Raw genomic sequence first — 23647 nt, 5'->3', positions numbered from 1 at the left:
GGAGTGAGTCTCTGGTGAGAGGCGGGGCGGGTTTAGGGGCGCGTCTGGGGCACTCACCTGGCGGCTGCCACGCGCCCCCGCCCAGAATCCAATGCCTGGGGCGTCTGAATGAAGAACCCCCACCCACATTCCGGGATGGGAGAGCGCCCAGGTCGGAGGAGGGGGGCTGCAGCGTGCCTCGTCCCCGCCCTGGGAGCCCGAGTCCTCCAAGTCCCCACTCCCTCGTGGAAGGGCCGGGCCACGACCTGAGCTGGGAACTCGAGGGGGTGGAAGGGAAGAAAGGGAAAGTAGCTGCTCGTGAGGAACCGGGGAGTCTGAGCCTCCCGCGCCGGATCCGCTGGGCGCACAGAGCGCCACCTCCGGCCGCGGCGCGGCACAGAGCGCGATGCGGGGGAGCGACGCGCTGGAGGCTGAGGCCTGAGCGCGTCTGGACGGCTTCCCCGGCACCAAATGGCGGTGCGCCGGGCTGGTTAGGTTCCTTTCGCCTAGACTAGGTGGGATCAGACCCCAGCGGCGGGTCCCTCGAGGGGGCCGACGAATCCTGGTAGCAGTGCTAGAGGGGCGACGGGCCGTGCGACCCCAAAGCTAGACAGCGAGGCCCTTGGAGGCTAGGAAGCGCCCGAGTGGGTGGGTGGGCGGCGGAAAGAGAATTCCGCCCGACCCAGCCCTCCACCCGCTTGTCCCCATCCTATGGATAATCCCTTGCCCCCGCCGCGGCCGCACTCCGGCCAGACAAAGGCAGTAAAGGCGCAACCCCGCGGGCGGTCTTTCATCCTGGGCTTGGCCGACGCTGGCATTTCAAAGGCTGAGTCCAGTGGGCGCTTCAGGGGCACTTGCCTTCCCCCAAATAACTGGGGGGAGGGGCGAGCCCCTCTGCGATTCTCAGCGGCCGGGGCTACAAGCTCCCTTCCACATGCCTCCACATACCTGCAAGGCAGCCCCCTCAAGGCACCTGCCTCCCCGCCGTAGCCCCACCAGCGACCCACCCGTCTTCAAGCGGGCTCTCGGGTGGTCAGGATGAAGGAGGCATGAGAAAGAACCAGGGAAATTTGGGGAACGTTTAAAAACACTTGAGAGCCTTGTCCTACCAGGTGGAACCTTCCACTGCTTTGCGGAGGGAGACCACTGGACGGTTTCCGGCAGGCAGCCAAAAGTGCACTGCCGAGCCCTCCGTGGCCTACTGGACCCGGGAGCTGACAGCTTCACGTCTGGTTGAGCCTCGGATTCTTCTCGGGCGGAGAGGTGAAGGGACCCGAGGACACTTATTTGGGGTTTAAAGACTCGGTTTAATAGTATATGTGGGAATGAAGGGGGAAAGGTCACCTTGTATGGGGTTGCAGTTAAGGGCCCCTCCTGCTCCAACGTCTGCACAAGGCTAGCCGGTTCCTGGGGGTCCCGCCACCTCAGAGCAAACCTCGATGAGTGATCCCCTCTGTGCCCCTTCCCGGTTTGGCACTTCAGGGTCTCCCAGTTGGAGTCTGGGACGGATGGAAGAGATCTGGGGGTGCAGAAGGGGACGTCTTCTGTGGGCGTCTCAGGCCAGAGCGAGGCGAGGAGCAGGGAGGCCTGGGTGCACCCCCAGCCGGGACTGGGGATCTGCGGGGGGCGGGGGCACAGGCATCCCTCTAATCGCTGGCCGCTATTAAAAATAAAACCGTGGGGCGTCGTCATAGCGACCACGACAACAGCGGCCGCGCGAGGGTGGCACAAACTTGTGCAGCCGCCCGACACCGCCTTTGGGGGAGACTCGGGGCAAGAGGTGCTTTCGGAACCAAGGCCCGCCCTGCGGTGGGACAGGGACCCCCAACCAGCACGCCCCACCCTCTCCACATTCTGGAAAGAAACTGGCAGAAATAGATCCCTAGAAGCTGTTCCTACGACCTTGGACTGACGTGACCAAGAGGTCACCAACTCGGATGGGAACCCACACCCGCGAGGACTCCCTCTCCGGCCCTGGCTCCTCTCCCCGACACCCCGCCCCCTTGCAGACTCCAGGCGTCCTCTTCTCTGGAGAAGGGGCTGAGTGAGGAGGCGGTTTCTGATGCTGGGGTGGGGGGAGCGAGGAGGCAGGAAGAGGAGACCGTGAGTACCGAGGCCAGGCGCGTCGGGGCCCCAGCACCTGCCCAGCGCGCTCGCGGAGATCCTTGCCGCTCAGGCCTTGTCACATGCTTCTTTCTGCCCGGGAATCGGATTTCACTTCCAGCCGCTATTAGGCGGTTCACACGGTTCACGGCAAACATTTGATAAAGAGGCTAAATATACATTGGAGTTGGAGGCGTGGGCGGCCTTGCCTAGCGCGTGGGCGCGGCGTTCCAGACTCTGCGGGGCATCCCGGCCCAGGCCTGGAGGCAGGTCGCGGACCCCTGACCGGCTCCCCGCCCCGCGCCGCCGCCCCCGGACAATTCCCACCTCAGGCCAGGGAGGCTGCTGCGGGGCTTACAGGCCAGACAGAGGGCCTCTGGCGGAAGAAGGGGGCGCTGCGGGGACCTCCAGGGTGGGGAGGTGCTGGTGGGAGGCGAAGCTGCACCTGGCAGCCCGGGATGTCCGCTCGCCCCCGGAGCCTGTGTTTCCGGGCTATCTCTGGCGTCCCGGCACGCCCCGACGTGCCTAAGGGCCCATAATTAAGGTGAGTCAGGTGCTCCAAATAGGCGCGGAGAAGGGCCGCTACGCAGCTGGGGTGACTGGCAGGGGGCCTGCCTCTCGCTGGTTCCCTCTGGCAACGCCCATGCCCGCCCCCATCTACCCACCCATCCAGGGAGGAGCTCCTGAAAGACCTTGGCCGCTCCTCAGAGCAAGGTGGAGGGCTGGGGTGGGGTAGGGAGCTTTGATTAAGGACCTGTCCCCTAGCCCAGCTCTTGTGTGCAGCCAGCCTTTTGCCCCAAAGCCCACCTCACCCCATCCCGTCTGCTGTCTGCAGGGCAGGCCCAGGGCCTGCACAGGTCCATGTTCCATTATTGCTGTCATCTTTTCAGGAGAGTCATGGCTCACATGCACTGGGCACCTCCAGCCCTGAGTGACCCCTAGGAGTAGAGAGCTGTCCCACGTCCCATTTTACAGAGACCAGAATGCCAGGCGTCTGCCCGCAGCCCCAGAGTGCAGCCCCAGGCAGTCGGCTGCCACCGGCTCCCCTGTGTGAGCGCATCAGTCCCCAGAGCGGCCACACAGGCTCCTTTATCCTGAAGGTCTTGGACAGGGATGAAGGAGCCCTGGCAGTAAGGCACTGGGACCAGAGCCCACGCCCACCTGACCCCCCAGCCTGAGGTGCCCTGGCTGCCCTCTGCCCTTGACCTTGGCCTTGTGGGGTGGTTTGTCCCTAGACTGCTCCGAGTCTGTTCTCCTATCTGGAAAATGGGGACCAGTAACGTTACCCTGCACAGCTGTTCCCCGGCCCTGAGCCTCCCGCCCAGGAGGGCAGCAGCTCACACACATGCGCACACACACGCGCACACACGTACGTGTACACACACACCTGCAGCACCTGGTGCCCCACGGCAAGGGCACGGCTGCCCAGCTGCCTGCTTCTGGGTCCTGCAGGTGGGGGCCATCTGGGCCTCCAAACCCAGGCCTCTGCCCGGTGCCAGAGTGGATTTCAGAACAATTTGTAATGACGAAACACCACATTCCCTTTATCTCTGGGCAAGGCTTTCTTGCTTCAGGGCAGTTAATCTGGGAGCAGCCTCAGCTGAGTGGGCACCACTGCTTGAAGATCAAAGCTGCCGGCACGCAGGCGTTAATTAAGTCATGATCTCAGGCGGCCCCAGGCCCCAGGCTCCAGCAGGCCTTTCCAGTTCAGGCCCCCCAGGAAGAGGGTAAGCCTGCCTGCAGCCCGGGAGGGCCTTCTCAGTGTCCTCTTTAACTCCCTAGTGAATATTTTTCTTTTTAAAATACACAGACAGCAGTGAAGGTTTTGCTAGCATTTAAGCCCATAACCATTTTGTGAATGAAGACCTATGTGAAGAGGCACCTGGGGGCTTCAGACCTGGACTGTCCGGTATAGGAGCTACCAGCCACGCATGGCCATTGGGCATTTGAGACGTAGCTGGTCTGAGTTATGATGTGCTGTACGTGTAAAACACACACAGCCTACAGGACTTGGTATGAAAGTAGAGTGTGCAATTTCTCATTCGTAATTTTATGTTAATTATCTGTTGAAATGAGAATATTTGATATATTGAGCTCAATAAACTGTGATGACAATCAATTTCACTCATTTGTTTTTACTTTTGTTTAATGTGGCTATTAGGAAATTGTAAATTCCATATGTGGCTTAAATAACATTTCTCCTGGACGAGGCTGGTCCAGACACCTGGACTTCGTATCTACTCAGCAGAGCATCCAGATGGGTGTGAGTGTTGGGGGGCTCAGAACACAGCACAGCCCTGGAAGCCTCAGAGGGGTCAGCCCCCCACCCCCATTGCCTCATCTGCTGTGTGACCTGGAGCAAACTCTTTCATCTGCATCTTGGAACCTCAACTTCCTCCTCTGGTAACAGCCAGTTCAGAGGGCTGCCTGTGGAAATTTTCACTCGCTCATGCAACAGATAGTTCTGCATCAGGCGCTGGGCAAAGCACCGGGACATAGCAGTGCAACGGTGCCCTCGTGGGGCCCACAGCCTCTCCAGGGGACATAAACAAGTGACAAGTCAGTAACACTGTTCCAGCTCAGGAACCGGGGGAGGTCATGAAGGCCTGTTTATTGGAAAAGGAGCAGATCCTGAGAAGATCTAGACAGAGCTTTCTAGGCAGAGGGAACCAACAGCAGCACATGCAAAGGCCCTGAGGCAGGAACCAGCTTGGCTTGTTCAAGGAGCGAGAAGGCGGGGCTGGTGGGAGGACAGGGGCTGGGAGAGGCAGGCAGTGGGGCATGTCAGAGTCTGTAAGACTAACTGAAGGATTTGTTCTAAGGGGACGGAAGCCCCTGCAGGGCTTGGGGCGGGGATACTGCATACAGTGGCGTAAACAGAAACTTTGACAGCAGCCCCCTGACAGCCAGCCTGCCAGGCCAGAGCAGCCAGTCCGCCTCTCCCCCTCCCTTGCCTCTCAGGGCCTTCAGGACTCATGGCCAAGTTTCTGCATCATGGATTCCAAGGATTCACGTCTAGCTGGTCAGCTGATTTGAACCCAGAGCCAACCCACACCTCTTTGCCTGGGGCTGCCTGGGGCCCTGCCCCTCTCAGGGGTGGTGGATGGGGTGGGAGGGGCTTCCAGTCCCCATTAGCCATCGAGTGTTGACGGGACTCGCACCCCCAGGCAGAGGTTGGAGCCTGGAGCTCCTGAGGTTGTCTGGGGACATGCCAGGCTGGCTCTCCAAGCCTCCAGAAGGAAAAGTAACAGCATGTCCTCCAGAGAAGGGGACTTCTACGCTAGGGAGGCCAGCAAGCCTTGGAGCAGGACCGCAGGTCAGACCAGAGCTGAGGGGTCAGCACAGGGGTGACCTCAGCTCACCGGGGGAGAAGGGAGCCAGAGTGGCCTGTAGAGGCTGGACTGGGGCTAAAAGTGCTTGAGGAGTGCACAGAAACTTCTAGAACGAAGAGCAGCAGTGTGGGTGTGGGGAGGAAGACGAAACCTCTCGAGCTACAGTAATCAGAGCAGTGTGGCACTGGTGACAAGCATGCTGGAGCACACAGGGTCGGAAAGGGCCATCCTAGAGGAGGGACTGGAAGGACTGGAAAGGGCTGTTGAGTAAATGCACTGGGACAGTTTAGGAAAACAACCGGATTGAGGCCTCACTTACCCTGGACTCAACTGCACACATCTCAGTGGGTTAAGAAGTTAAGCTGTTTAGCGAAGGTTTCAGAGCAAGCTCCCCTGAGAGTCCTGGAGTGAGGCGGGAGGGGATGCGCCTCACCTGCAGCTTCTCGCTGGAGCCCTGCAGTCTCGGTCTAGTCTCGAGGGGGACACACCCGAGTTGAGAGAGTCCACCAAAGGCCTGCTCCTGAGCCTTCACTGTCGTGAAACGAAGAGAGCATGGGGGTGGGGAGGGGCGCCTGGACTGAAGGGGATGGAAGAGGCAGCACGGCCAGCGCAGCGGCAGCCCTGGGCCGGCTCCTCCCATCTGGGAGCTCTGGGAGCTCTGGGACCGCGGGAGAAGGGCTCGGTCACTGTGTCCAAGGAAAATTCCTGGGCGTGGTGATGAGGTTACGGTGATGCAGGAGGGCTTCTGTGTCCTTGGGAGACCCTGTGGTCCCTGGGATGAAGAGTCACAACAGCTGCAGCTGGTTTACACGTGGCTGGGGTAGGGGGAGGTGTGAGTGCTAGGGAAATAGATGATAGGTGGATGGACGGGTGGATGGACGGGTGGATGGGTGGGTGGATGGATAGATGGATATGTGGGTGGACGGACGGGTGGATGGGTGGGTGGATGACAGATGCATACATACATACATACATACATACATAGATGGAAGATATTTACCTGCACAGACAAAACAGACATACAGATGCAGATAGACCATCAACAGGAAAGATGGATGACAGGTGACAGGTGGATGGTAGATCACAGATGGGGAAACTGAACTGAGGTGAGGGGTACCCGGCGGTTCACTGTACTCTTCCTGCAACTTTTCTGTAAGACTGGAATTTTTCAAAAGAAAAGCTATGAGAACATGCTGATCCCGACTTTCTCGCTTTCCCGCAGTTGATCCACCTCCGCGAAGGCAGAGAACACTCAGAGCTCTAGAAGACAGGACAAATCACAGTTGTGTATTTCACATTTTTAATCAAAACAAAAGCCCGTCAGATGTGACAGTATGGATGTTTAAAATGTGTAAAAATGGTAAAACCTGAGCACAGGGAGCCCTCGGTTATCTGCTGTGTCTCTAGTGTCCCTGTGTCCTTTATCTGCACAGAGTAAGTGAATTAGTCAAATCTCTCAAATACGGTATCTACTTGTGTCTTTGCTCATGCTCTCCCGCCAGAAAACCGTGGTGCACGAAAGCGACCCACGTGGGGACAGACGCTCAGAGGCACTTCACCAGCAGCGAACAAAGCAGACTCCCCAGGCGCCGTGCCCTGTGAGGGGAGGACGCCATGGGAGGAGGGCCCGCGGGAGCTCCCAGAGGGTGGCGGTCAGAGCTGGCGGCAATTTGGATCAGGATCCATGAGAGTGGCCGTGGCCCCTGACCCTGGCGTCCCACGTCCAGGCACCTAGCCCAGGACAGTGACCCGGACGCAGACCCGCCACAGACTGCAGGCCACAGAGCAGCACAACCTGAAACAGCAAAGGTGGGGAACAACCTGAACCCCCGGTGTGGCCAGACCGTGCCTTCCTGACCCCTCCCCTCTGGGTGGAACCTGTGAGGACGGTCTCTGGCCGTGTGGAAGCCCCCTTGACGCGGTGATGCGTCCAGCACTCACCACGGTCTCCTCGGTGTCCGTGGGCGGGGGAGGGCTGCTTGTCCACGCCTTTCTCACCCAGTGTCCGGGTCCGTGATGCGCTGACGGTCCTCGTCTAAGAAACTCGGTCGCTTCTGTTTGAAAAGAGACGACTGGGCACCAGAAGCTGTGGCTCTGGCCTGGGGGCAGGCAGCGGCTCTGGGCCTCGGGCTCTCTCTGAGCCTCCCTGGCCCTCCTCCTCCAGGAAGCCCTCCTGGCTGTGCCCGTGGCCTGGCGGGCTGGCATCTGTGGGAGAGACCGGACTGGCCTGGGCTGGTTACCCCTGGGGCAGGTTCCGGGGAGGGGCAGGCTGAATCTCCCACCCGGGCCTTCCAGGACCAGGTGAGGTCTGGGGCAAAAGACTATCTTGTAAAAGAGACTTCCACACACTGACTGGCCCTGGGGAGCGGTGGAGCAGCGGAATTCGGCTCCCCTGAGGCCAGCAGGCCAGGAGGCATGCCTAGGAAGCGGTCAGCACAGAGCTGGGCTGTGGCCAAACGCGGCTAGTGTTCTGTTGCTGGTGCCAGAGGGGGAGGCACAGGGTGGTGTCTGTGTAGACGCTATGCCTGGCATACAGCAGGTGCTCGGTAAACAGCACAGAGCACCCTCACCCCTGTGCCCTGACGCCCTGCAACAGGAGCCCTGGGCATAGTGTGGCCACACCTTTGGGTTGTGGGACAGCGGGCAGCCCCGCGGGGTCCCTCCGCACCCCTGCCACCAGCTCCTGTTTACCCTGGACCATACTGAGCTCAGCCTCTCAGAGCCCTAAGCACAGCCGAGATGACGGCACACTCCCCACCCAGAGAAATCCCAGATAACACCACCCCGCACCCCAAACCCAAGCGCTGGTGTAGCCTGGATCTGCTGGTGTGGAATTCCAGGTGTGTTTGTGAGCGACAGTGTCCGTCTCTCCCTCCAGCTCTGACAGCGCCCTGAGACGCGCTCATCCGCAGCAGACACTCACAGTGCACCTGCCGTGTGCTACGGAAGAGCCTCCTGCCAGCCCAGGAGTCACCGCCACGAATAACACGGTTTCTGCCTGCAGGGGGTTGACCTCCTCAAAGGTGGAGACGGACAAACACACAGACCAGAGGCTTCCCGGCCTGCTGGCGGCTCAGCAGCCGCAGCGGGGCGTTCTGCTCGGGGAGCGGAAAGTCAGCCCAAGGGGCTGCGCCATGAGGTGTCTTCCTGAGAAGCCAGGGGTCGTGCTTCAGGAGGGGCCTGATCGAGGGGCCATAATCCCCTTCACTGTGCTGCTTCTTTTGGCTGGTCCCTCCTGGTGACAAGATGGCTGCCAGAACCAGCGTGGGCTTCCTCGTTCACACCCAGCCAGGTGGAAACATGGCAACATGGCAACAGCCTTCTCCCACTGCCTTCTCTAGAGGCTGAGGAAGGTCTTTCTCAGAACTGTCCTCGTCCAGAAAGGGTTAGGTGTCCACTCCTGTGTCAACACTGCTGTCATGGTCACAGGGGCTCATGATGCTAAGGCATTGGTCAGCTGTCCTGACCACAGCTCTTGGCACAAGCGGGCACACCCCCCTCCCGTGTGCTCCTGGGAGAGGCCAAGCTGGTCTGGGCTCCCAGGGCAGGCCCTCCCTGGAAGCCCCGTCTTGACCTCTGCCGGCTCCTCTCCCGGCGGCCTTTTACACTCTGGAGTCCAGGCCCGTTCTGTCCCCTCCCCCCGACCTCAGCGAGCAGACCCCGCCTCAAGGGTGGCCAGGCCCCGTCCACGCAGACCATTCTGCAGGGGGATCTCCCCAGCCCCGTCTCACAGCCAGCTGGGCCTCAGAGCCCCATCGCTGGGCTGCAGGCACCCCAAGGGGGGGCTGGCTTCTCACTTGCATGGAGGTTTGCCCCAGAACACCTGCCCACCCAGCTCCGATCCCCTGGCCGCCCGTCGCCACCTCTGGGTTTGAGGAGGGAGCGGTCTACACACCCGCCCTGCCCACCACCCACCCGTGGGCAGACAGCCACTCCACCTGCAGGAGGCGGCCTTCCAGCCTGAGACAAAGGGTGTGGGGGAAACCAGCTTGGTCGTGCGGGCACTAAACCCCCCTGTGCTCCTTGTGCTCCGAACAGCACAGCCTGGCCCAGAGGACACCACTGCCAGGGCGTCCTGAGGGGCCCCTGAGGCCAGCCGGTGAGAGTGGGCACCCCAGCCAGGCCCTGCCTGGCTGCTCAGCAGGTGTGAGGGCTGGAGAGGAGCCCCAAGTTGCCGGCCAGCCGGTGTCTGACAGGAGAATGAACCCAGGCACCCCAAGGACTCCTCTGGATCCAAGGATGAATCTAAGAAGGCTTCTAGGAGGAGGTGGCACTGGGGCAGAGCCTTGAAGGCTAGCAGCCAGCAGCAGGGCTCCCCAGGCCAGGAGTTTTCCTTCTAGCCCGGCCCCTGTCTTATCTCCCTCTCGGGGGAGCTGGATCCCAGGGACCTTCCTGAGGAGGGCAGCTCGGCCTGCTCCCCCCTCGCTGCAGAGCTTGTGTGTCACCCGTCTGGAATGCACTTTCAATTCCCCGCCCCCCCTCCCCCTCCGCTGCCTCCCCTTGCTCCTCCAGCTCCCTCTCCTCCTTCCCCCTCCCCTCCCACCCCATCCCCCCCAGTCCCTCCTCCTCTGCCCCCTCCCGCACTGCCAACCCATCACCTCCTACCCAGCTGTGCCAAGGCAGCCGCCTGGCCCCTGGGAGAGGGTCTGGGCCTCTGCGGGACCCGCTGTCACCCGCGAGGCTGGGCGGGGAGGGCGGAGGCACCTTCCCAGTCCGGGGAGGATTTTCCTCAAGAACCTCCCCCAAATCCTCCTGGCCTGAAGGGGAGAGGTGCCTCTCAGCAGCCCCCTTAGCCAGGGCCCAGAGCAGGGCCCACCGCCCAAGGCCCACAGCGGCGGGGGTCTGGATCAACCCTGTGGAGGACCTCCCTCCCCTCCCCTCAAGTCCTCGCTCTTCACTGGGTTCTGGCTTCAGGAAGCGCTGGGCCTCCCTGGTGGCCTCCCTGCAGGAAGAGGCGACTCTGCCTGTGGTGGGGGCCCCCTGGGGCGGCGTTCTGTCCTCTCGCGCCCGCTCCCCTGGCAGCCCCTCCAGCCTCGGGCTTGGGCCACTTCTACCACCTCCCTCTCCCGGCTGTGGCCCCGACAGGGGCTGGGCGGGTGTGGCCCACAGGTGTTGGGAGCAGGACAGAGTCCAGCTAGTCCTGCGCAGCCCAGCCCCGCCCTGCCCGCCCGCCTCCCCACACACACCCCCGCCGCTCCCCAGGTGGGTTCTGTGTTCCAGCTTCTGGGGAGCTGTCCCGGGGGCGGCCAGGGACCAGCCAGGGAAGGCGGAGTCTGTTGAACGGCGGGCTACTGGTAATGTGACCTGGAGCTGTCTTCTTCACCGAGCACTGGGCTCACTGCCTGGGGCTGCTGTCTCGCCGGCCCCCCAGGACGGGGCTCGTGAGGGCAGGGCCCACTCCCCAGCATCACCTCCCAGTCGGCCCTCGGTCCCAGAGCATCCAAAACCCAAACCGCAGGGTGTAGCCACAGTCTCAGGCAAGGGGCACCAGCGGTCCACCTCCACCGGCCAGTAATCATGGGACGTCCTGGCCGCCCTCGCCCCCTTCAGATGGGCCGGGCACCACAGGACAGCACTCGTTGGGGAGCTCCGTGAACACTGGCCAATTTGGAGAATCTACACTGGGATGATATAAATTCGTGGCGTTTTCCTGTCGTGGTTTATTTAGTCTATAGAGAAAGGAACCAGGAGCCCAGGGGTTCCCATGGACGCCTGGGTTTTTCTTTCTGAAGTGTGTGAAGTCTACTGGAGCGTGTTTGGAAACAATGATAATCCTAACAGCAAAATAAGCTCTCTTCTGACTTGGGCAGTTTGGAGGAGTTGCGGGCAGTGGGGCTGGGCTCCGGCATCCTTGCCGTCACCTCTGCCTCTGATTCTCAGTGTCCCACCCTGTCTAAGGCTCCTGGGGCTCCCGAGTCAGCCATTCCAGGCACTCTGATCCTTGCAAGGGTTTCTGTGTGGGTTTAGAGTTCATCACACATTCATTCAACAAACATTTGCGTGCCTGCTGTGCTCCAAGGGCTAGGGGAGCAGCAAGGACAAGGCCTCGGGGTAGACACATCCTGGAGGAGCTGGCCTGCCTCCACAGCAGAACCCCAAGACAGTGGGAGGGGTCTCCACTCTGATGACGCAGAGATTCAAGGCACAACGCTGTGTGCTCGGCTGACCCCAACCACAGCCTGTCTAGGTCAGGACTGAGTTCCTGGAAACTGGGAGGGGGCCATGATTTTACAAGACTGCAGATTCTTTGATGTTTCTCCCCTCAAGCGGTGGGCTCTCTGTCCCCTCCCTGAGGGCGGGGGGCCGGCGGAGGGGGCGCTGGGTGACTTGAGACACCAGGTTCCAGAGGTGGCGCCTGGTCCTGTTGGAGGACTTGCCCCCAGAGCCTCAGCGCCCATGGGGTTCTGACCACCGAGGCCCCCCCGCTGCGCGGAAGCCCAGCCACGTGGAGGGGCCTCAGGTGCTGCTCCAGGGCCCGGCACTCGTCCACTGTGAGGGGACGGAGGGCCCAGTGTTGAGTGGCCTCCATCATTCAAGTCTTGACAGCCGGGGCCCCGACACCGGGGAGCCGGGAGCGGCAGGCTCGCCCACCCGGCCCCGGGCCTCCGCGTGCAGAAGCCTGGTGGTTGCCCTGTGCTTCCAGGTCTCAGGCTGACGTCACACAGCAGTCGTGAACCACGCCAAGGGCAGGTCGTGTGTCCTGGGGACACATCTGTCCCCGCCACAAAACTGGGGGCCCTCCTCCTCAGCTCCAGGAGCAGGAGGAAGGGGTGGCGCACAGTGCGGGGTGGCGCACATTGCCAGCTGGCACACCCGGGAGGGGGCCCGCAGCTGCCCTGGAGGGCGGTCAGGGAGAGGAGCCGGCCAGGCCCAGCTCGAGGCAGGGGATGTGAATGCAAGGCACCGTGGCCCCCTGTCTGGGCAGCGCCAGGGCCTGGGTGGCACCCAGACGCGGTTGGGTAGTCTGTAGCAACAGCTCCAATCTCTGCCGGTTTCCTCCGCGCCAGGCCCCGTGCTGAGGGGCGTTACTCACGCGACCCCACCTCTCAGGCACAGCTAATCCCAGGAGGCAAGTGTTACGCCTCCCCGTCTGTGGACGGGATGGCCAAGGCCCAGGTGAAGGGACTCGCCTGACAGCACAGAGATTGTACGAAACAGGACCAGGACTGGGGGCAAATCAGGTCGTTGTACTTCTGGGTCCGTGCTGTACCCAGCACACCAGACACCAGCCCTGACGCCCCAGGGCCCAGGAGGTCAGGGGCTGCCTGGTTCCTCGTCCGGCACGTTCCTGAAACACACGCACCAGCATGATTTCACCAACTGCCAAAGTAAAAGGAACGTTTGATCAGTGAGGTTGGTAAGGGGGCTCACAGTCTGACCTGGAAGGGATGTCTACGGTGGAATATCACGGGGCTCTGCCGAGAGGCAGACCCCACATCAGTCCAGGGTGGACCCCCTGCTGGGAGCAGCCGAGACAAACTCAGTGGCCTTCTCTGTGGCTGAATAAATGGCCTGCATGTACATGTAAGAATCCACTGTATTCATGCCAGATCTACCTTTGTTAAGAATGCCCATGAAGAGGTTCTGAGGGCCTAGGTGGCCCCCCAAGACTGAGAGCCTAAGATGGCCTTCCTGCACTTGGAGCCCAAGTTAGAGCCAGACTAGATGAGTCCTGGAAGAGGGGAGATGCTTGGCCGCCCGGGGGTGGGGCTGGAGCAGAGAAGTGAGTCACAGATGCCCTAACTGGGTCACACCCAGGAGGCGAGAGAGAGAGAGAGAGAGAGAGAGAGAGAGAGAGAGAGAGGAGAGAGAGGTCAGAGAGGGGAGAGAGGTCAGCGTGGTCGGTGGCATGAGGGCAGGCTTCCCGGCAGGGCATGGGATGAGCCGCACTCGGACAGGGCAGACCCCAGGGATCCGTCTGGATCTGCGTCTCAGGGACCAGAGCCCCTGTGGCCTGCAGGGCCTCTGCTCACCCACACCAACTGGCCCCCACCCCGAGGGTTGCCCACAAGGAGCCCCCTCCCCCAGGCCCCAGCCAGGCAGCCAGGGGCTGGGAGGGAAGTACCGGACCTCAAAGTGAGTCACCACCGCCAGGCTGATTCAGCCACCGATGGGGTGAGGTGAGGCTGGGCCGTCCAGGGCACTGTCGGCACTGATGGCCCGGCTCGCCCAGCAGGGTGTGTGGGCCAGGACACCGTGCAGGATGCCTGGGGCCTCACTTCTCCACACTTTGGGGCTGTTACCCTCATCTTACAGATGGGGAGCTGAGGCTGGGAGAGGCACAGGGACCCGAGGCCCGTGGTGGGCAGAGCTGGACAGGGGCCCCAGTGGGCATCTGCTGGCTTCTGTCCTCCAGATCCTCTGGCCAGAGCTCCAGATGCCAGGGAAAGGCTGCCCACCGCCAGGGAGGGCCGTGAACAGAGCACAGAGCCCGCAGAGGGAATGAATGGGCACGTGGACCACGCCCGGGGCAGCCCCTCACTTTTTCTGGAATCCTCCAGCGCTCCCCATCCACTTGGCCCAGCCCCGGCCTCAGCCCCGCCTGAGCCCACCCCACGTCAGTGAGGGTCTTCGGGCCCACTGGGTTCTTCCAGCTGTACTGGGGGTGAATTCCTAGGCTACTGCAGAGAGGGATGGGTGGGGTCCAGAGATGTCCAGGGGCTCGTCGAGGCCACGCAGCTAGTGGCGGAGGTCTGTGTGGGTCCAGGGGCTGGGGCAGAGAGGGGTGCTGCTTGGATGTGAGGGCTGGCTAATCCCTGGGCATCCCCTCTGCTCCCGCCTGTCCCGTCCCAGGAATGCCGCCCGCCCCGTAAAACCCATGGGGTCGTCCTGGCTGCTCACTTCACCTGCCGCCCTCGGTCCTGCGCTACTGACGGACCTTCCACAGCATGGAGCAGACTGGCCCGGGGCCCCACATCTCCAGCAGGTCCTCTGCGCCTTCTAGTGGAACCCAGACTCCTTCCAGGGTCTCCCCCTACACTCCACCGGCCCCAATTTCCCATACTGCTCCCAGCCTCTCCCTCCCTTTCAACAGCAAGACACAGAGGGCTCGGAGCACCCTGTGCCCAGTCCCCCCACCCTGGGATGATGTCTCCCAGAACTCTGGTGCGGGACCTCGCCCAGGCTCCCGGGGTCTGGGTGTTGGTCCAACCGAGACGCGGGGCGTCCCCTCAAGGCAGGGCCCTCCTGCTCCCCCCACCTCCACCGGAGACCTGCTCCATTTCTGTTTGTCACTTCAAGGATGTTATGTACGTGGAGTCACACTGGGTGACCTTTTGGGGTGGGGTTTCCACTCGCATAGCTCTCTGGAGATCCACCCTGCGGTCGCTCGTCAGCAGTCGGAGCCGCTGCACGCTGAGCAGTCTCAGGGGCGTGGGGGCCGCGTGCTCGGCTGCACGCCCACCGCAGGACGTTGGGTGCCTCTGGTTCTGTGCACAAACCCTCTGTGAGGCCCCCTGTGCGGGTTTCTGTGGGAGCCAGGCTGCGTTTCCCCAGCGCAAGCGTCCAAGCTGCAGGGGCAGCGTCCAATGGTGGCTGCAAGTTTGGTGTCAGCTTTTGCTTTTTTAAAGAATCCACTTCTAGCCAGAGTGGCCGCACCGTTTCGCACCCCCAGGGCCACGTGTGAGCCACCCTGATCCCCGCCTCCCCGCCCGCACTGGGTGTTGCTGCCACGTCCTGTCTCAGGCTTTGTGATGCGTGCGGAGCCGGCTCACCGTGGCTTCGTCTCGTGTCCCGGTGCCCGTGAGTCAGCGCCTTCCTGGGGGTCGCCGCCGTCTGTGCACCTTCCTTGGGAAGGGCCGTCCGCGTCCCGGCCGGGCTGGTGACTTGCCTGCTGCTGAGGGCGCTCCACGTGCTCTGGGCACGGTCCCCTGCGGGCGTGTGGTTTGATGGCTCCTTCTCCCCTTTCCTCTTCCTTGCGGGCTGTGTAGCAGGGCAGGCGTTTTTAATTTCAGGAATTCCAATTTATCCGATTGCACTTTTATGGCTTTGGGTGTCGAGTCTCAGAACAACTCGCTTGGCCCAAGATTCTGAAGATTTTCTCCTGTGTGTTTTCCTGAAAGTTTTATGGTTTTATGTTTACGAGTAAGTCTGTGAGCCACTTTAAGTTCATTTTTGTAGAAGGTATGAGACTTTGATCAAAGTTTCTTTTCTTCTGGCCTGTGGAATCTGGAGCCTGAATCCCGCAGACAGCCCTCCTGCAACCCCTGGCTTACTCACTTCTATTTATTATTCGAATGTTTACTGGGTCCAACAGAGTGTCCAGCCCCAAGAGGTCCTGGGACCCACAGATAAGTGAGTAAGAACCACACCTGCCCTCGTCTGGCCACACCCTGACCCCCTTCCCCAGAAGCTGCCCCGGGTGGGACGGGGTGTCCATATCAGCCCCCAGAGGAGTGAGCCTCCCAGGGACCGAGGCTGGGGGGGAGCGAGTGCCCAGCTCTGTCTGCGTGGACCCAGTCCCAGCGTCCCCTCCCGCACGGCGCCCCTGGCACCGCCCTGGGGACCGCGATGGGGCAGAACAATCCCCTGGCCTGTAGTCTCAGGAGGACACAAGCACGCTTTCACGAGCCCACAAGACCGGGTCTGTGCCGCCTGGCGCCAGAGGGAGCAGGCCCAGCGCCCAGCTGGGGAAGACGCCGCTCTGGCCACGCCCCCCACAGCGGGCAGCACGCCCTGGCTTCGTCCCACCGTGGTCCCACCGTGGTCCCCGAGCCCTCGCCGCGCAGGCAGAGGGGCCAGAGCCTGCCCTCCGAGGGGGTGCTTGCCTGGTCACTGCACCCCAGCTCAGGGAGGGGAGCCCCAAGTTCCAAGACGCACAGCGCGGGGGGCAAGCCCGCGCCCAAGTGGGCGGAGCTCAGTTCCAGTCCCAGTGTCTGTGTGAGTGTCCTGCGCTGCTGTAACAAAACACCCCAGACTCAGCCACTCAGAGCAGCTCAGGGTATCACCTTACCCCACGGCCTGGGGCTGGACCCTGAAACGCTCCGGGGGCTGGTTCCCTCGGGAGGCCCTGGGAGGCCCGCCTCTGCCTTCCCCGGCTCCGAGAGGCACCGCGTTCCCTGGCCGTGGCTGTCCACCACCCTGAGCCGAGGCGTGGTTTCCTCTCTCCTCCTGGACTCTGCCTCCCTCCCTGCATCCCCTCTCCAGCCCTGGTCCCGAAGTCTGGACACGAGGGTCAGACCACAAGTGTTCCTCTTCGCCACCCTCTCCCGAGTCACCGCTTAGAACCTGCCCTCACTGCCTGGGGTGGGCCCAGGTCCTGCTTCCTTCCTCCCAGCGCTCAGCCCTGCTGCCCCCGAGGGAACCGCGAACTCGTCATAGTCAGGGCCGTGAGGGAGGCTTACAACCCAAGGGTCCATCGACATCGACGGGTGGACGGATAAAGAAAAGGGTCCATCCACACACCGGACTCTGATTCAGCCATGAAAAGGAGGGAGACTCTGACGCCTGCTGCAGCGTGGACGGACGTCGAGGACACGGTGCTCAGTGACATAAGCCAGACAGGCACAGAGGGACAGACACCGTGTGACCGCCCTTCTGTGAGTCCCTGGAGGAGTCAGTCACAGAGACAGGAAGCAGGGGGCGGGGCCGGGGGCTGGGGGAGCGGGAGACCATGTTTACCGGGACAGTCAGTTTGAGGCGATGTGGGGGTGAGGGTGCACAACAGCGTGAATGTGACCGACACCACTGAGCTGTGCGCTTAGAAACGGTCAGGATCACAAGTTTATGTGTGGATTATTTTACATCACTAAAACCAAAAGGAGAAAACCTGCTAGTAAATATCTCAGACCAAAACCCCGAGTTCGCTCATTGCACGTTTAATAGTACATGCAGCGTTCAGAACATTGTGATAAACGGGGCGGGGCTGACAAGTCACAGAAGCATCATGGGTGAAGGCAGGCTGGCCAGGGGCACCGCAAACCGGCAGCCTCTCTGGATGTGTCCGGGCGGCTAGAGGCGCCATTTCCTTCGCACGTCAGGTCCCCGGAAGTCTCACGAGGCACCGACCCCAGGCCTCTCCAGCTCACGTTAGGGTGGGACGGAAGATGCTGTCAAGGGGCATTCAGTCGGTTGACGACATAGCCGTGTGGGGCCCAGGGCAGCTGGACTCACCCTGTTCAGCAGGAGGTGTATCTGCTGAAAAGCGACTCCCAGGGCCCTGGTTCTGACCACTCTATCCAGGATATGTTTTAGCAAATCTCTCCACTTCCTCCCAGGGCCTCCAAGAAGCCGCTGTACAAAGAAGGGGATGGCAGTGCTGTCTGGGGACACCCCCACTTGGAGAGAACAGGTCTCACTGCACCCCGGAAAGTCCCGAACTCTCATGGGGTTTCCCTCCCTCCCTGGGCGTCTCTGTCCTGACTCGGGTGTAAGGGTCAGAGCTCCCAGCTCTCCAGGAAAGGTGAGGACCGAGCCCACTCCCCGAAACGTTCCATGGGAGCCTGGAGCCACCTTCCTCTGAGGCCGGGACTGGCTTCCCCCAACCCTGGCGTCTTGGGAGGACCCTCTGGGGGGCAAGTGTTTGAGGGAGGGGCCTGGATCCTCTCTTTCTAGCCTCAACTTCTCACCCAAACTTCTCAAGGGTGCCTGCGGGGTCCCCCTGGGATGTCATCGTCCCGCACTCGGCTGCAGAACAGGCGGCCTCACGTCCCCAAGCCCGGGCACTGAGCAGTTCCTGGCCCGACTGGACCGCACAGCCGGTCCCCGGGGGGTGGGCATCCCCCTGCGTCTCCCGAGGACCTGGGGAGCAGGGTGGGTCCCCCAGGACAAGCCTGTGGCAGATGGAGGGGGGCACAGGGGAGGGTGGCTGCACCTCCTGGCCTGGCCTTCCAGGGCACAAGGTGATCTTTATCCGAAGTGAGCTGGAGGCGGGGTAGCCAGGCGCAGTGCTGGGCGCGCGGGTGGGCAAGCGGGCTCAGACGGTGAGGGAGATGAAGCTGTTGTAACGCTGGATGTTCCTCTTGAGGATCTCGGAGCAGGGGCCCAGCACGCGCTCAAAGCGGGGCCGGTCCAGCTTCACGCACTTCAGGGGCCCCCGCGCCACCACGGTTGCCGCCCGGGCCCGGTTCAGCAGCAGCGCGATCTCCCCTGGTGGCGGAAGAGAGCATCAGGGCCCGGCCTCGGGGAGGCTGCAGATTGAGGGACGAGGCCAGGCCCTGGGACGCTTGGCCGCCTCTGAGCGCGCATGCCCAGGGGCCCCGGGACATACGCAGGCTAACAGGCGCTCCCTGTTCACCTGAAACTCAAACACAGCTGGGCCCGCCCGCCCCGGTCAGCCCACGCCCAGGACCTCAGCCGGGATTCCCACGGCCCCTGTGGGGGCCCCGGGGAGACGGCCGCCAACCCAGGAGGGAGCGGACCCCAGCCCACTCACCAAAGTAGTCAGAGGGCCCGAGGCGCCCCACCTCCACGTACTCCTCCTGTGGGGACCGGCGCTGGAGGACTGAGGCTGTGCCCTGTGGACACCAAGGGACACGTGAGGGTCGGCCAGCTGGAGTCGGGGCAGCGGGGGGAGGGGGGAGGCGCCAAGGTCACCATGTGGGGGTGTTACCCAGCAAAGGGCCACATGTGAGGGGTCACCTGTGAGGGTCCCTGCCCGGATCCCCCTCCCACTGGCTCCCTCCCACAGCCCCCCTCTTCCAAAGTGAACACCCTGTCTTCCCCTCAGGGACAGAAAGGCATGGGGTCTGGGAGCCACACCCCGAGACCACCATCCTCTGAAGCCCACTCCTGCCCTGAACCGTCTGCCTGCAGGCGGGGAGCTGGCAGAACCGGGAGGCACTGCCAAGGCCAGCGCTGCTCCGAGCCGACCCTGGCTTAAGTCTCAAGGACAGAGCGCCAAGCGGGAAGAGCGCGGTCTCGGGGTCATGCACCCGTCAAGCGATGTGGCCCCCCAGCCCCCAGATGGGGGTGCCTGCAGACACTGGGGCTCAATGATTAACACAGGGGTGGGCAGAGCCGCTTGGCGGGGCCCCCGGCGGTGGGGCTGCGGCCACGGCAGCCACGTCCCGGCACCGGTGCGTTCAGAGCCCACGGCCCCTTCACCTGCCGTTGGGGGCCCCGGGGGCAGGTCCCGTCCAGAACCCAGAATCTTCCCTGCACGCCCCTCAGCTGCATGAGGACTAGCCGCGAGCGTCCATTAACCGTGTCTCCGTGCAGTGGGTCTCAAGGGCCGCTCAGACGGGTCCCCTTCGTCTCCACGGCTTCCCCTTGCGGGGGGTGGGGCGCGAGGCGTCTGAGGCCCAGAGGACCAGGGTGCTTCAGCACTGGGGGGCCCCCGCACCCACAGGGCCTGGGGCCCGGCCCCCACTGTGCAGGAACGTCCCTGGCCTGGACGGCCGACACCCACTGCCCTGGCCGCAGGAACAAGCCGTTCGTTCCCAGGTGGGCTTCGCTCACCCAGACTCGCCTCACAAGCGCTGGCCCGGCCGTGCCCGCGCTAATGAGTAACTCCCTCCACCCGGTCTGCGAGAGACGGCCAAGAGACCCTGCCTGTGCCCACCGTGCCTGGACTCTCTGGCCACCCGTGGGGGCCCCCACACTGGCCCCCACTCCGGCCACCGAGCCACTCGGCTGCAGCGTCCGGGATGTTCATGAGGCAGGCGGACGGACAGAGCAGGGCCTGTAAACAACAGACCGTCTGCACCCGCCCGGCCGGCCAGGAGCGCTCCCTGGTCTGGGCGCCCACAGACCCAGGCAGAGGGGCAGGGCCGGCTGAACACGTGGTCCCTTGCTGACCCCACGGAGAGGAGCTGGGTCCTGGGCCCCACGAACCAGAACGGTCCCCGCTGCTCCCCACACCGTCCCCGCTCTGTCCTCCAGGCCAGGTCTTCCCGGGCCCCACGGCCCACGTCGGGACACTGGCTGAGGGGGGTGTCACTCGGCAGTGAGACGTGGGCTGGTCACCTGGACTCCCTGGAGCCGCTGCCGGGAGACCAGGAGGCAAAACTGGAGCGGAGGGCGGTCAGGTCGGGGGGGCGGCAGTGGTTTTCTTGACACAACGTCGCGTTGACCGAACTATCATTCACTTTCCTGACTTTTTACGCATATGACGCACGTGGCTTTCATTCTCATCTTGGACAATTTTCCATTTTACACTTGGATCATTTTTCTCTTCAGGACCTCAGGAACGGAACTGAAGTCTCCGGTTCTTACTCAGTGAAACTCCAGGCTTCGAGCGTCTGATTAGGTACTTGAGCCCCAGAGCCCAGAAAACCCAATCGGAGGCGTCTCAGTGCACCCAAGGGCGACCGCCCTCCCGAAGAACCCGAAGGCTGTCGGGAGGCTGCAGGGCCGGCTGCTCAGCGGCCCGGAGACGTCTCTGCCCCAGGCTTGTCCTCGCCTCCTGCTCCAGCGGCCTCGGTCAGGTCCTTGCGGTGGCACAGGGGCTGCTTCCAGGAGTCACCAAATGCCTCCCCCTTGCCATCAGCAGGAAAACCTGGGAGCGCTCAGCAGCCTCTCCTCACATCTCACTGGCCAGGGCAGGTCACGTGCTCGCCTCACTCACTGCTGGGGGTGGGGGTCTAGCCGACTGCTGAGTGCTCACTCGGGGGAGGCGCTGCGGGCTGGGGTTCAGCGGGCAGGAGGGGCAGGCACAGGCTCAGGTGGGCCAACCAACGTCCGTTTCTCATTTGTCTGCCCACCGGGGCCCTGCGCAGACACCTCCCCACCCTCTGTCTTCTCCGGCACCAGGGGCGTTTCCTGTGGTCACTGGCCTCTCTCTCCTGGTCACACACACGCCAGCCCGCCTTATGGTCGACGACAGGTTGGTTGCCATGAAACCTACTTCCACGGAGACGGACGCACCTCTTCAACCTGTGACTGGCACGTGGACACGGAGGACACGTGAGCACCTGACCGGCCTGACACCCGCCCTCCAGGCTGGACGGCGCGAGGGTGAACCCAGGGTGAACACTGGGCAGGCTCCGGCCCGGCGCTCCCACGTCCTGGGGTCCCTTCCCGCGTGCTGGCAGCCCAGCCTCGACTGGGGCACTCGGCCACGGGTGCCAAGGGGCTGTGGGGCCATGAGACGGAAAGGCCACAAGCGGCAGAGCCACGCACCAGGGGTTTCCGTGATGAGCCCAGGCCACCCCTGTGCCCGCGCTGCAGTGTGCTGGGGGCTCTTTGTTACAGCAGCCGAGGCTGAGACACCGTCACCCCCACCCCCAAGTGCTGGGGGTAACCGCAGGACTGAGGGAGTCCTGCCCTGGGACGGCCTTGCCACCCAACTGGGCACGGCCGCCAGGCCTCAGGGCGGCGGGGGTGGGGGCGGCTGACGGACCAGACGGTGGGGGCCTCCCACCCACAGGCCCAGCGTTTCCTGACGCGGCAGCCGGTCTTCCGGGGGGGGCGAACTGTCCCCAGGCCTGGAAACAGCCGGGCTCCGAGCTCGGTTCCCAGACGGCCGTGAAGGGACAGACATCCTAAGGGGATTGAGAGCTGGGATCCGGGGCTGGAAGAGCATCCTTGCCAGAACTCGAGACCATAGTCCCCAGATTTGTCACTTACCGATTCTAACCCAACTCTAAAAATAAACCGGGCCACACAGGAATGGGCCCAGGAGGACGCCGAGAAAACGGCACTGCCGGGGGGGGGGGGGGGGGCGGGGGGCTGGAGTATGAGACCCGCTTTCCTTTCACGCTTTTGGTTTTTCTAATTTTTCCACAAAATTGAAACCCAAATCAACGTCTTGGTTTCTACAACAGGCAAGTGTGACTTCTGTAAGACAGGAAACCAGTCGAGGTTGAGGTGAATATGCTCATCGAAGCAGGACCTCTGGGCTGCCCACTCCCCCACCAAGCGGCCCCTCCAGCCCGGCGCTGACCCCAAGCCGCGGGCCTGGAGTCCCCCTGCTGGGTCAGGTGACGATGGAGCCCCGAGAGGCAGGAAGACACAGCCCCGCCCATGGGGGCCAGGACCCGGAGAAGCATGGAGGACGCCCTCGCTGCAGGGCCGCCTCCCGGGCCGGGGCCATGTGCCCCCCGGGAACACGACACCCTCCCTCTGTTCCATCCGGCAGGCCGTCACCCACTCCTCCTGCCCGTGAGCCGGACGCTGCTGCAGGGCTGGGACACCTCAGCAGTGGAGAAGGGCAGACACAGGTCGCCCCCAGAAATGACACCCTGGCAGGGGGTCAGGCAGGGTCAGATCAGAGCTGTGGCCACTGGTCCACCCCAAGGGGTGCAGGCCAGAGCGGGCAGGGCTCGGCAAGGACAGCGCCCAGTGAAACAGGACCCCCACCCAGGACTTGCGGCCGCTGGGGACGAGCCTGGCATCCGTCAGAGCCCATGTGTACGTGCCCACACTGCCCCGGTCATCACAGCCCGGTGCCGTCCCACCGAGGAGGGACAGACACTGCCGTCCCGGCCGCTGCGCTGTCAGGGCAGAAGGGGAGAACTTGAACCCCACGGCCGGTTGTGCAGGGGGCACACATTCTTACATGCCATTCACACCAAGGTCGAAAAGAGGAAAACCAGTTATTTTATTTAAGTAAATACATATTGTAAAACAAGCAAGATTAGAGCCATAAACGGAAACCAGCATCACTTCCCTTAAATTAAAAGGCAACTAAAAAAAAAGAGCAGAAGGAGGCAGGTGTGGGACAGTGGGAAGCCCCGTGCTCTGGGCAGCTCTGCAACGCACTGGCCATGGTTTTGGGGAGGCCGGGCCCTGCCCACGTCCCAGGCTCCTCGTCTGCAGTGCCTGTCCACCCGCAGAGTGAGGTGAGGGTAAAGGTCCTGGCTCTGGAAGCACTCCTATGCAGGTCAGAGCTGGCAGGCGGTCATCAGGGCAGCGGACACGAGAGTAAGTGTGACCAGCAGACACAGAGGGCTCACCACAGGGCACCAGGCTCACCGGGCACTGCCACCCCTAACGGAACTCCGCACACCGGGAAAACCACGACAACCTGCTTGGCCGTTACGCTTCATGTGCACACGCAGTTTGCCGGGTGCAGAATCCACATCCGTGTCCATACACACATGCAGGATTAAGCCGGCGCTGCCTGTGAACACCTCCAGGTAGCTGTGTGGTTCCTTCTGCATGAATGAGCTCATGCACAAATTTTTTAAAGTTTTTAAGGAAGCTATCGTTGCAACAAAACTGTTTTCTCCACGGGGAGGACTAGTTCACGGTCCTCACAGATGCTCCCTTCCCTCCAAACCCATTTCCCGCTCCCTGGGGCACGAGGATCCACGTAACCCCAAGTCCTGGGCACCTCCTTGACTGTCTGTTAG

At 62.6% G+C, this 23647-nt stretch overlaps 1 protein-coding gene across 3 annotated transcripts in view; it reads right to left on the bottom strand.

Annotated features, from left to right (window-relative positions):
* Positions 1-17209: 17209 nt before the first annotated feature.
* The window catches only part of PRKAR1B (protein kinase cAMP-dependent type I regulatory subunit beta), a 92800-nt gene continuing 86362 nt past the window's right edge, over positions 17210-23647 (bottom strand). For all 3 annotated transcript variants that reach the window (XM_072943508.1, XM_072943506.1, XM_072943507.1), the window contains 2 exons: positions 18787-18868; positions 17210-18500 (listed from right to left, as the gene is read on the bottom strand). In XM_072943508.1, coding sequence (XP_072799609.1) covers positions 18328-18500; positions 18787-18868 — 255 coding nt within the window. In that variant the 3' untranslated portion in view covers positions 17210-18327. The remainder of the gene's footprint in view (positions 18501-18786; positions 18869-23647) is intronic.

Source organism: Vicugna pacos, chromosome 18 (assembly GCF_048564905.1).
Source record: "Vicugna pacos chromosome 18, VicPac4, whole genome shotgun sequence".
In the NCBI taxonomy this organism is placed as follows: Eukaryota; Metazoa; Chordata; class Mammalia; order Artiodactyla; family Camelidae; genus Vicugna; species Vicugna pacos.
This window is presented reverse-complemented; position numbering and strand designations above follow the sequence as displayed.